Source organism: Sinohyriopsis cumingii, chromosome 7 (assembly GCF_028554795.1).
Source record: "Sinohyriopsis cumingii isolate HCF-2022 chromosome 7, ASM2855479v2, whole genome shotgun sequence".
NCBI lineage: Eukaryota > Metazoa > Mollusca > Bivalvia > Unionida > Unionidae > Sinohyriopsis > Sinohyriopsis cumingii.
The window spans coordinates 73,603,314-73,616,817 of record NC_142967.1 but is presented as its reverse complement, the minus strand read 5'-3'; the positions used below and the strand labels follow the sequence as shown (position 1 = coordinate 73,616,817).

The following is a 13,504-nucleotide window of genomic DNA, read 5'->3' as shown; positions in this document are numbered from 1 at the left end:
AATAATGAAGAAGTTGATGGATCCAAAATTTGATTACTGATAGTGAATGATGTCACACTAAACACGAGATTAACCAATAAACCAAAAGCAGATGGCAAATTTCAGGCACTACCAATTCCATCAAGTCCTTATCATTTCTTCAAGAATAGTTACAAAAACTATTAAAAAGAAACACAAAATACAAAAGCTATTAAAAAGAAACACAAAAAAAGGAATTGTTTTACCATTTTTATACGGGAATTTGATAAAGAAAGTCCAACACCAACATTCTCCAGTCTGCTGCAAAAACATTTACACTAGTATGATGAAAAAATGTGTACTTATCTCTGCAGCTGAAAGTGAAATTAACATTCAAAAGAAAAGCAAGAACAAAAAGACTGAACATACCATGCAAAGCAATAAAACAATACTTAGTAATTTGTGAAGAAACAAAAAAGTGGGATCTTTGGATTCTGCACTGGAAGAAAGAATTTTCCACTTTTAATAATGACACTGAAAAATGCTGTGCTTGTCATGATGGGCAACCTAAAGTAACAAGGTGTTGTCACTCCATTATTTATGTAAATGCCCTCCACGTGCTAGTAACCACTACTATATGACACATTTCTTTGGCATTGTCTTGATCTTTAACTGATATATTTGTTTCACAATTAGTTGTTTCATGATGAGCCACACTGATACATTAGTCTCAATTTAAAAATTCATGACAAGTGCCACCATACAGGAATTTTTCTGATTATCATAGTATCCACTAATGCTCGAAAGGATTCTATAAGGCACCCACATGATCAGTCAGTTCTCATTATCATGTGATTTGAAAAGAAAACGGGCAAGGAACAACAAGAGAGACATGACAAAAGCATGCTGGCAAGTCTGTTTATTTGTTGATAGACAATATCACAAATATTAAGACCTGTGATACCTTAGCACACCAGTCTAAGGGAGTTTATTTACAGAAACAAAAGTGAGATGAATGGATGCAAGGGCAAGCCCAAGTTAATGCCCCCACTTTTCTGCATAAAGTGGACAACAATGAACAAATGCCATCTTCATTTTCATAAAAACCTTTATACAGTTACTGGTACAATGAAGGACATATTAATGGAGATCAATGTTTATGCATAAAACAAAAAACCTGTAAATGGTACAGTGCATGCCCACTATCTAATAAATATTATTATTATACTTATTTTACATACAACTCTTTCTTTGGTAAGATATTTTGCCTTTTGAATCCAAAATCAACATGTCTTCCATTGTAAACACAAGTCAACCATAAAATCTGCTCAGGGCAACAAAAAACTGGAGTCATTTTGTAGCAACCAATTTCTTCTTTTAGTCTCAGTAATTCTGACCATTCATCTATTGACAACAAAAATCAATAAGGTAATGCTTGATTTATGCATTTTCTTTTTAACACAATTGATAATAAAGAAATAACATTCAACTTGCACCAGTGCCCATTTTATGTCATCACTGGCATTATGTGTTGCAACATGTCTGCAGCTCACATACACACATTTTTTAAACATATATATTACTTTCAATTTAGACCATAACCTCAAGAACGCATCTTTAGCATAAAAAGAGCATCAACCAGAGGTGCTTTGATATCTCAAATGCAGGCCAGCCACAATGTTTGCCTTGGTCATGGTTTATAGCTTAGAACTCGAATTGTTTTGTGAAAACTTTTGTCCTTCTCAATGTGCCCCTGATCCTGACTATTGACCTTTTAAAATCCAAATCAATAGGTGTCTTTCATATCTCAAATGCAAGCTTGCTACAATGGTCAGACAAGGCATGAGGCAAAATAGTTTTGTGGACATCGTTTGCTTCTCTCTGTCCTGTGATTTTGACCTGTGATCTCAAAATGAATAGGTCTTCCTTGTTGTGAATGCAAGCCATCCACAAAGTGTGATCAAGAAAAGTGTTCAAGACCTTGAGATATCACATAAAAACTATTTCTTTGACCTTGACCTCTAACCAAGAAGAAAATACGTGTCTTACTTATCTCTAGTGTAAGCCATATACCAAGTTTAATCATGGTATCTGAGATGCAAGCTATTAACAAAGCTTGTTAATGGTAGAAGCAGATAACTATAGTTACTATGCAGAAACAAACTAGGAGCAGACAGATGGAAAGTTGAACATAGTAATATGATATATTCTGCCTTTGGTATGCATATAAAGATTTCAGTGTACATATTTATATTCCCCCATAGAAAATTCAAATTCAATTAAAACCTGCGTTGCCACATCCAGTGAAAAGAATTAACACGAACAAATAATCACAACAGTTGTAGGAGCACGAGTACTGTACTGTGACTGATGCATTATACATCCACTCAATATATGATGTTATGTATTGAGGGAATTCCCAATATATGTATTTCAGATATAACTGGCCTTTCTGACATGATACTGCACCCTGTAGTAGTTATCTTGTACAATATGTAGCTGAAATAGCATTTATCCAAGTTTAAAATGATTTCAAAGAACCAACTGTCAATCAATTGAATTAAAACTGCATCTATATAAATGCACAAATATAGACAGTTTTTATATATTGTTTACTCTTTTCTCACTCTTGGACCTAAACCATTTTTCAAGTCATTGTGATCATGACCTGTTAATTGACTTTGTTCCTTTCTTTTTTAATGATTTAAAAATTAACAAGGCTTGCTCAAGAAACAAAATGCAGAACTCCATTTTGTGTCTGTGTGTGGAAACCACCAATCCTTGACAAACATCATAGTAACTTTCACCTCTACATTTTTTATCCTAAGTGCAATACATCCTTCTGGTTGCTGGTGAAAGCTTTCTATGTAGTTTGTTGTGGAAATGGTTTTGTGTTTTTAAGTCATTATGATGTTGATCATTAAGCACCTGTTAAAAAATACAAATTGGTGTCTTTCTTGCCTCAAGTGCAAGCATTTCATGAAGTTTGGTCAAAAGCATGTGAGGTAGGGCTCAAGTTATTGTCTAAAAACAATTTTTTTATTTTCGATCAGTTACCTTTCCCTTGTTCTTGCCAAATCTCAAATAAATAGGTCTTCCTTGTCTCAAGTGTAAGCCATTAACAAAGTTTGATAAAAGCAGATGGTACAAAAGTTAAGTTACTGTGCAGAAGTTAAAAAGGTACAAGACCAATGGTGCATATACTACATCAGAACAATAAATGTTCTTCCTTTTGGTGGGCATATAAAAAATTGTAAACTGGCAAAAGAAAATGATTAACAAATGTATTATTCATAAATAGAAATAAGAATGCACTCTGTTCATAAAACTATAATATGAAGCTATGTTATTTGATATCATATTAGTTAGTTGGTTTTTAATAGCATTTTTGCACTTTATTTGCTCTATCATTGCAGGAAATGGTCTGGGATGGTACTGAATCTTTAATCATTAAGTTACGAGTCTGATGGTCTACTAACTTGGCTAGTGTGGCTCCCAAATAGCACCAAGTTTGGCGTTCTGGATAGTGCATGTGTCTTCAATGTATGCTTCTGTGCATGCATTGAAACCAACAATATGATTGATATTTGAAGAAAAAAAAGAATAGTGACTGAGCGAATCTTGTATGCACAATATAACTTCAACAATAAAATGTATAAATATGTCACTCAAACTTTAAGATTTAAAATTATTTATTCTTTACTGATAAAACTAATATCAGCAAAATTCTACTGAGCAATGGACAAATGAAATTTAAATTGTTATGATCAGATCACAGTATAAAAAGTTCTAAAGAAATGAAAAATGAACAGATTCTAATGCATGAAAAGCTATAGTAGAAATACATGTGTTATATAAGAATACTGCAATCCAAATAAAAACAAAATACAAGAATGGTGAGAAAACAAATCTCCTGTGTACTGTTTTATCCATAAAAGTGAACATTGAACCAACAAACTTGTCTGCCTACCTATTTTTGAGATTAAGAGAGTAGAGCTGTGTTAAAAGACAGAGTCAGTGAATGGATGGAGAGGTGCACAAACACATAGATTGACAACAGATCACAATATATCCACACAAGAAAGGAAGTGGATTTTGACAATGACAATTGCATCCAGCAAAACAGCAGGTCAACCAAAATGCAAACCATGTCACTAATCATATATACAGTGACACTATATTAAGCTCCATACCTCATAAAGCATAAAACAAAGATTGAAGGTGAAACTTCATGATGATTCAGGTACATTTCTCAACTGTTGCCATTAATAGTATCATCATTAAAGAACTTCAATCTGTACATAGTAATTGGAGATTGTTTTCATCATTTGAAGATGCATGCTTTTTGATGCTGTGGTCACAATACAAAAAATAAACAACTGTGATCTTCAAGTTCCCATTTTGAACCAATAACTTTTTTTATATATATTTTTAGGCATATAATAAATTAGAGGTGTGTTGTATTACCGGTATACCACAGTATTTGTTCTGGTGGTACCTACCGCGATACTTTTTTGCTGCACTGGTACATTGTTTGTTTCTGTCAGTAAGAATTATAGAGAAATTCCTGAGGAATCCTGTTATGATTTCAATGATATTAGCAGCATGTTTTCATTATTCATGACAAAATAGTTCAAAATATAATTTTTTAACTTTTTATATATATAAAAATGATGCATCTGTCACAAAATAATGGTGAATATTACAAATATATTTATGATCCTTTAATCATGTTTGACATGTTTCACATATGCAGTCTTAAAGTTAAGTATTCTAAAACCATTTTGGGTCTAATCCAACTTTTCAGAATAATTTAAATAAATAAAAGAAAAAAAGAAAACCAAAATGTTTTGCTATTTATTAGAGTGTGTGAATTTGCTAAGTATATGTATTCCTTTATAAGACTGCGAATCATCCTCCAGTCCAAGTTTTCCTGCCTATTATAACAACAGTGTGGCTAGAAAATCGTAGGCTTCAATATCAATACTTCCCATTTTTACCAACAGTCTCTCTAATGTCCGCATAATGTCTTTCACAGTATCAGCTATAGTGTAAGCTTAATCAGCCCGCTTTAGTTACATCTTTCAGATTACATCTTATACAACCATTAAAATACACAAAATCACAAATTCATCTACTTTAAGTTACTGGCCATTTAATTTTTGGGGAAGGAGGGGGGCTGTTATTTTTTTTCAAGCAAAATATTTTTTTCTTCTTTCATCTTAAGATAATATTGTTCCCAAATAAAATATCATGTAAATAATACGGCATTATTTTGGTATAAATCAGAGCAAAATATTTATCCAGCTATTGACTGATGGAAATTAAACAAAAAAGATTGTGATCCCACCCTGAACCACTGAATTGTTGGTCCTCAATACACCTCTCCCTCAATAACCTGCGCACAACGGGGTCCACAAACATAGACTGCACTATAAGCAAGGCGCAATTTACCGAGGGACCTCCAAATATTGAAGAAAAATAAAATCAATTTGACATCAAGAAAACGGGGGGGGGGGATGGCGTTAGAGAACTGGGCTGTTTATTGACTGAATCCTCATTTTACAATCATGTCGATAATAATTTTTAAAAATGTGCTTTTCCTAATTAAGTTGTTTGTTATTCTTTTTAAATAACATTTATTTTCAAAATGTCCAACATATGAAAGATCATTCCAACTGGATTCAACAAACATCACATGTATGCGTAAAAAAAATCTGCATATTACATCACTACTTTTTCTTTTCTTGACGAGTCCAGTTCCCATAGTGGTGTTTAATAATATCCTGCCAAATCAGGAGCCCAGAGAGCAGGAAACTAGACTAACTGTTGATACAGCACCAAACAAGATTCATTTTTTCCAAAACGTGCAACATTTATTTAATGAAACAATCGTCTACATTGAAAATCACATGATTACCATATTACTGATGTTGTGAATTATTAATTGGAATTAATAACAAAACTTCTTATCATCCCTGAAGATATCTCCAAGTGCCAGTTTAAGAATTCTCTGAAACTTGCTTGCCCACAATGGTCCATATCTGTGAAATCAAGCTCTTTATTTTACGAAGTATTCATTTTGCTTGGATGCCTTGTTATCTTTGATCACAGTTATGAAAGAGTCTGTTAATTTAAGGTAGTTTATGTTACATATACAATAACAGTTATAAATGTTCGATTGATCAAATGAAGTGAGTTCACCCGGGGCTGCTAGATTTTAAGCTTGTAGGATTTTCGTGTCTTTGAAATTTTCTTTTATTCCACCTCCTTTATTTGATTCAAAAGACATAATTAACATGGTAATACAAAGGAGGCCAGCTTTTAATTCAGTGCAACAATACAACAAATACTTCCGAAAGTTAGTTATCAATACACGGTCTGCACTCAATTAGGTTCTCAGAGAAAAGCTCGTGGACATAGCTGTTGTGGCAGATTGACGCAATTTACGTTAAATACATGAGGACACATTGCATTTATGATGATTACACTTAAAAGGAACTAAAAGATAGAACTAGAACACAAATTTCAATTGATAAAAAAATTATTTAATTTGTACTTATTTATTACAGTACTGCCTCCACTCAGCATAAGTGACATTTTCATTGATCGAAATTTCCCTACACATCGTTAATTGTGGTGTACTAGGAATGTTGTTTGGAAAGAAAATGGAAAAAAACTGTATGACCTATTTTTAAATTTTATATTTCAATGCATTTATTGAAATTTCCAGGTCCCATCTACTGTTTTTGATGATTAAACTAGCGGTACTTCAAAGTTTCCATTACCATTTTTGATTGCGATTTTCTTCAAGTTCAACAAATTGGAATCAATTTTTAGGGTATTTTCTGGTATAAAAATAGAAGCCATGCCTAACCCCTCATTATATTTGTTGAGTTATCAGGGTGCGAGTTATCGAGGGAGTGGTGTATAACTGCATTCTACCCTGGTATGTATCATGTTACATTTAGTTATATCACAGTACAAACCTTTTCTTGATATCCAGCTCTATAATAAATGCAACAAATTATGTATTGGTACTCACATTTGGAAATTTTAGTTAAGTTCAAATAAATGTGAAAAAAGGCATTCTTAGTAATCTCAAACACTGCAATTATTCATTTACTTTGGCATCCAGGAACTCATTCACTGCAATAAGGCTGCACACTACCTCACAAGAAAAAGAGGAATCATTGGAGAGCTCATTCATTTATATAGGGGTATATCTGAGGCCATCAAACAAGTAGTTTTAATAGAAAATAACTCTATGAAACTACCACCTGAATCTTGAGTAATCTGCTCAAGCACGCAAGTTTTGTTTTTCAAGTATCAATGATTTCACCTTGTGATCAATGAAATCCTAGAAGATAAAGTACTTCTGTCATTTCCTAGCACAAAACTTTTCCATCACATCATGCATATTAATTTCTATCACAACTGAACTAATGGCCGCATCAACAGTTGGCATCATGGAAATACTGCATAAAATATTGTTTTAATATACCATCAGCTATGGTATAATGTATTGCAAAACAATGTGTAAATTGATCAACAGAATCTCTGATTTATCATACTAAAGAACAGACAGCAGTTTTCTTGTCACTTTTTGGACCTTTCTTCCTGAATGATCTGGATCCCGTTTTGGAAGTCTGAAAAGAAACCAAATTATTTTTTAATTTAACACAATTCCATGAAATTAAGTAAAGATATGTCTGAACATATTACTTTTGGCATTAATGAATTATTTCGATGTCCCAAATATGAGAAAGCTTGACTTGAACTCAAGGAAAGTACATTTTAAAGATCTACCAGAGATTTGTTTGAAGAATTCTCCATCGGAAGAGGTGCTAAAGAAATCATTAAAAACTTCAAGCCAACCTCAATCTTATTTCTAGATCATGATGTGGAACAAATTTCACACATGGTTCCCATGCATTTACAGGTTTTTTTCAGGATGAAATTAGTTTTTTCAAGGTTCACATATGACCATTACTGAATGGAATTAACATTTTAGATTATAAAACATGCGGTTTCTAAATCTAAAATTTTTCTATTTCAAGACTAAAAAAAACACCTAAGTTAGAAAAGACGATCATGTACAAAATGACAAAAGGTATCACATGAAACAAGTTTATTATATTCCTATAAATTGGCATATAAAGTCATTTCAATGTACAGAATAAAAATTCTAACTTTTTTTTTGCTGATCTGCATTATGTTGCTAAGTGGGAACAACATAATGAACATAAATTAGTTTTGTTTCCTTTCAAACTTGTAATTCTAAAGAATTCTATGGCAATTTTATATGCATCTCATTGAAAGTAACATTTCCTATTACAGTAAAAAAAAACACCAAAAAACACACAAATAATTAGAATCTTGTCCTGTAACGAAGAGTTTAACCCTGAATTTATTTGTGCAAATAAAATCCCAAACAAGATTTTCAAAAATGATTGATTTAAATTTTGACAGAAGACCTTCAAAATTATATACTACTGCATAAACAAGGACTGAATTTTTTGTAAAATCAACTTGTCTTCTTGGAATATGTTAAATCAGTCCCCAAACCTGTACTGATACAGGGGCTCATATTGTTTTGAATACATAATACAAGGGACGACAATTTCTCATTTCAGCTCTAAAATTCAACAATTTGGACTACAAATTTGGCTTAAAATGAATAGCATTCCATTTTCTAATCCAGGTTTCCTCTGAATATTCCCACCCCATTTTTTCATATTTGGACATTCAGGTTGGAGTGTGGGGTCATATTGCAATTGCATATTGAAAATTTGGAATTTGCCACCACTGTGTGGTACCAATATATGGTAAAATTTAAACTTAATATATATATAGACTTGTACCTGCATAAAATCAATAGGAAAATTATTTATTTTCTCAGAAATGGCAAGTATTATAATCGTTATGTCTTTAATTCTCTTACAGACTTGACAAAAGTAAGGCATAGATGAAACCTGACCTGGTACTTGCCATTTGCATTACTAGTCACATTACTTCACAAATCTCAAATGATGATATTGGAAGTCCAATAGTCACGTGATATCAACAAAAACTCCTTTTAAATGTTGTTGTACAGAAATTCAATTATGTCAAATGAAAGTCAGATACTTTTTGTAAAAACCAGCAATCGCATCAGTCTGATTTATCAAGCAGAGAGCACTTGTCAATGTGGTAGTACCATGATAAAACAAAACTCCAGAAGTTGTTCTCAGAATATATAAATATTGCAAATTTTGTGTTCTTTCATTGTTGTATTTTTATTAAAACCAGTATACAACTTTCATTTAAACTTATTTTTATTTTTTTTTCTACAACATTTTCAAATGTGGGTTATTAGATTTGTACTCATGCTACTAGTAAAGCAAATCGCGAGTACCAGGACATTTCATCAACACCGTAGTGTTATCTAGTCTATCAGCAGATTAAAGGCATAATGATTTTAATACTCACAATTTCTGAGAAAATAAGTAATTTTCATATCGATTTCATGCATGTATCACTTGATTGAAAAACATTTAAAGTTTGTTAGGCCATCTGGTAAGCAGTTATGCTTTGCTGCTACAATATTGGCCTCTTGTGATGCTAGACTGGTTTTCATACCTTTCAAGAAAGATGTGGACATCAAGCTGACTTTGAAAATAAAAGTCTATTAGAAGAGTCTAATCCATTGAACAGTTGGATGGACTCTGCATGTATGTTTACTGCAAGCACCCAAATAATCCATACTGCACCTCCAAATATTCTGCTTAAAACTTGATAAATTTAACTCAAGATCAGTTTAGTTATGACTCAATTACATGATTGTTTTGGGTGTCATGTGGTGGGAGAATATTCTCGGTTTTTTCCTGACTTTCAACAATATTTGTGAAATTCAAGGGTTTTTCACGGTTGGGAAAAAACCATAATTTCTTCAGACTTTTTCCCGATTTCCTGGTAGCGTGGGAACCCTGAATATGCAAATGTCCAGTAACAGTAACCCTGAAATTTGACCCTTTTTTTAAAAAACCCTAAATCAATAGGCTTCTTCCTTATGCCAAGTTCCAGACATTCATAAAATTTGGTCCCGATATGTCTCATATTACTTGTGTTATTATGCAAAACCCAGATTCTTTTCAGTCACAGTGACCATAGCCATTGACCATTTAACCCCAAAATCAACATGGTACTGAACTTGTCCAAATAAAATTAGACTCAGACCTTATTAGAGTTCAAGGATGAGCATGACAAAATAAGATGGTAATTAATGTAGGCAAAACAAAATGTATGTTTTGGGGACATCACTAAAACTATACAAGTTAGGGAACCCATAATTATCTCTTACAATAAATAATCATCAGAAGATGTCAAACATGAAAAGCTTGTAGGTGTGCCTGAAGACAATAATTTATAATGGGAGGACCATATTGACAAACTTTGTAAAGCAGTCATTCAAAATTTCTATGATTTGCAGAATCGAGAAATATTTGCGTACAGAAACTTGCATTTTATGCCGCAATTCATACATTCTTCCAGCAAAAGATTATTGTTCAATTGTATGGGGAAACCGTCAAACCTCAACTTTACAGGATTTCTGGGCAGCACACATTGTTTGAGATGCATTGACTATTCATCAACAGCATTGTTTACAACATTAAAATTATTTACAGTCTATGAAAGGATCGATTTCCACGAAGCAGTTCTTGTATATAAATGTCTCATGGAGCTGCACCAGAGTATCTTCAGGATTAATTCTGGCATTATTTTAATACATTACCAGTTGAGATCAACATCACATCGAAACCTTCATCCACAAAAACTAAGAACAGAACAATACTCTGGTACAGTTCTGTATTTAGAACAGAGAAATACTCTGGTACATTTCTGTTGATTATTTAAGTGTTACTAATAAATTATAAAACAATGTAGTATCTATAATACTAAAAACATGATGAAATAAATAATAATTACTATTATCTTTTGTATTATATAGTTTGTTGTACATTTCTTAACACATTAAACCCTGGAGGTTTTTGTCGTTTTTGCCTGAAATTCAAGTAGGAAACACATTTTGAAAGCTATTTCTGAATAAATCCTAATAAATCAACTTCCAGGTGATTTTCCAATAATATAATGCCTAGTTGTGTTAGAAACATTGTTTTTCATTGGCTATTTAGCTCGCGCATGAGCAGAAGGGGTAAAAGTCGGAGTTCTTTTTTCTTTTTCTTTTGCTTAACGGACCCATTATTTTCGTATCAAGACAACTCTTTATTTCAATGCCCATCGTATCCTACTTTTTGCAAAGGTTCATCTGTATGTTTGCAGTTCATACCAGTCTGCCTTAGATCTGAGACCAAAAAGCCTAAAATCCAGTCACAAAATCAGATTCTGACCATGAGCAAATTTTGGGTGGAAAAAAAATCGGGGCCTAAAAATGAGGTTTTACCCTCTATATTTTGTAATGCAACTAGAACTTCCAGATTATTTGGTATCATTGTAGAGCTATGTCTGTCTACCTTTCTATATACCACCCACTTCAGTGTATCATGCATGACCCTGACACTACAGAGCTCGGCAGTAGGCTACTACCTCCTGCCATGTAAACTTGTCACCAAGGAATAATAGCTAAGAGGGCATCAAGGGAGAACAGTCCTTAACTAAATGAGCCATCCTCTATAAATAAAGTAGTAGTATTATATTATTATTGTTCTTCCTTATCCTATGAACAGGCCATCCACAATGTTTGGTAGCTGTAGATGGCAGATAACTCAAGTTTTTGTCTGGAAACCATTTTTCTTATTTCAGTGACCTTGGACTTGTACCTTGTGACCCCCAAAATTGATAATATTTATTTCTTACTCCAAATGTAAGCCATCCACAAAACTGGTAATAGACCAATGGACAACATCATGCCATAATATCTTTGTCTTAGGTTGGGCATATAAAAAGAGTATTAACTCCAATAAATATGTGGATGTTCAAGTCATGAGCATAATATTTACAAAGTCTCATGGCATTAAGTTGCATGACAAAAATGGCAATAACTCTAATAATAAGAGTCCTGCAATGTGTTCAAAGGAACTAATACTTAAATGTTTTAAAAAACATTCCAGGAATTCATGACAAGACCATTTCTACTTTTTAACTGCTGAAACCATCTTTGATATTCTGGAGAAACAAGATTTTCTAATTAACACAATTTTCAGTTAGGACAAACTAAAGACCATTAGAAGACTTTTGGTTAAAACCCCTTGTTGATATGACCATCCATTCAGAAAAGTAAGTGACAAGATCTGTAATATGTTTATTGTGGACGCAATATTTTAGGTCAGATCTGGACCAACTAGATACAATAATTTTGTCTTCTGGTGAAACCATATGTAAATATGACTTTCCATTTCAGCAAAGTAGCAATAACAAGATTATCAAGATGGTTGCCGTAGCAGATATCATCAGTATCAGATCAGCACTATTTTCAGTTAGTACCAACTTGACAGCATAACATTTCTTCTCATGGAAACTCAATACTAATAAGATTTTTCATCTAGGAGAACTAGTGACAAGATTATTAAGATGGTTGCTGTGGTGGCCATTTTGGACATCAAATTGCCACAATATTTAAAACCACCTAGACACCATAAGAAGTCTTATGGTGAAACTCACATGCTAACATGACTTTCTGTTCAGGATGTGTACAAATAATATTTTCAAGATGACTGCTATGGTGGATATATTGCATGTCCCAGTTTGGTACCATTTTCATTTAGGACCATTTTTGCAGCATGTCTTCTAATGAAAACTCAACACTGCTATAGCTTTCCATCCACAAGTAGTGATGTGATTTTCAAGATGGCTGCTGTGGTAGCCATACTGGCTTTCTGAGCAGCACCATTTTCATTTAGGACCAACTATAAATTGCAACATGAGGACCCAAAATAATAAAAGCATAAATGAAACAAAGACCTGGAAATGAAGTCATTATGTGACAAAGACATTCCTAGAATCATTGGTCGACACATGACTAAATTTTGGTTCTGTGATCTTAGATATTTCTGCGGTCACTAGTTAAGATTCATGCAAATGTGCATCAATTGGCCTGTTTGCAAGATATCAAGTAAATCATCTCATCTGTGATGACAAACGATTTATCTTCTGGTGTAGACAATAGTGTCAAGGAAAACTAATACTGGTAACAGTGAAACCTGTATACAAACAACACTAAAGGACCATTTGTAACTGTCCTATACTGGACATGTGTAGTTAACAAAAATTAGGGAAAACAAACATTAATGAGATACTTAAAATATGAAGGAATACTAAAAATGAAGTCAATTTAATCAAAAAATTTCCTGTGATATTATGTTTATTCATGATCTGCAAACCTTATTAGGTCTTGATTTCCTTTGATGGAATGTAAATATTCAGTTCAGTCAGTTTGTTTCATTGTTCTCAGCATATATTGCTTACATATTATATATTATGTAAATGGATTATACTCACTACTATCATAAAAAAAATTGACAAATAGGTGTTTCTGACTTGAAATACA

The 13,504-nt window shown here is 32.8% G+C and overlaps 1 protein-coding gene across 3 annotated transcripts in view; it reads right to left on the bottom strand.

Moving 5' to 3' along the window:
* Positions 1-215: 215 nt before the first annotated feature.
* The window catches only part of LOC149795516 (cGMP-specific 3',5'-cyclic phosphodiesterase-like), a 412,811-nt gene continuing 399,522 nt past the window's right edge, over positions 216-13,504 (bottom strand). For all 3 annotated transcript variants that reach the window (XM_089965316.1, XM_089965315.1, XM_089965317.1), the window contains exon 21: positions 216-7,607. In XM_089965316.1, the coding sequence (XP_089821442.1) occupies positions 7,527-7,607 (81 nt within the window). In that variant the 3' untranslated portion in view covers positions 216-7,526. The remainder of the gene's footprint in view (positions 7,608-13,504) is intronic.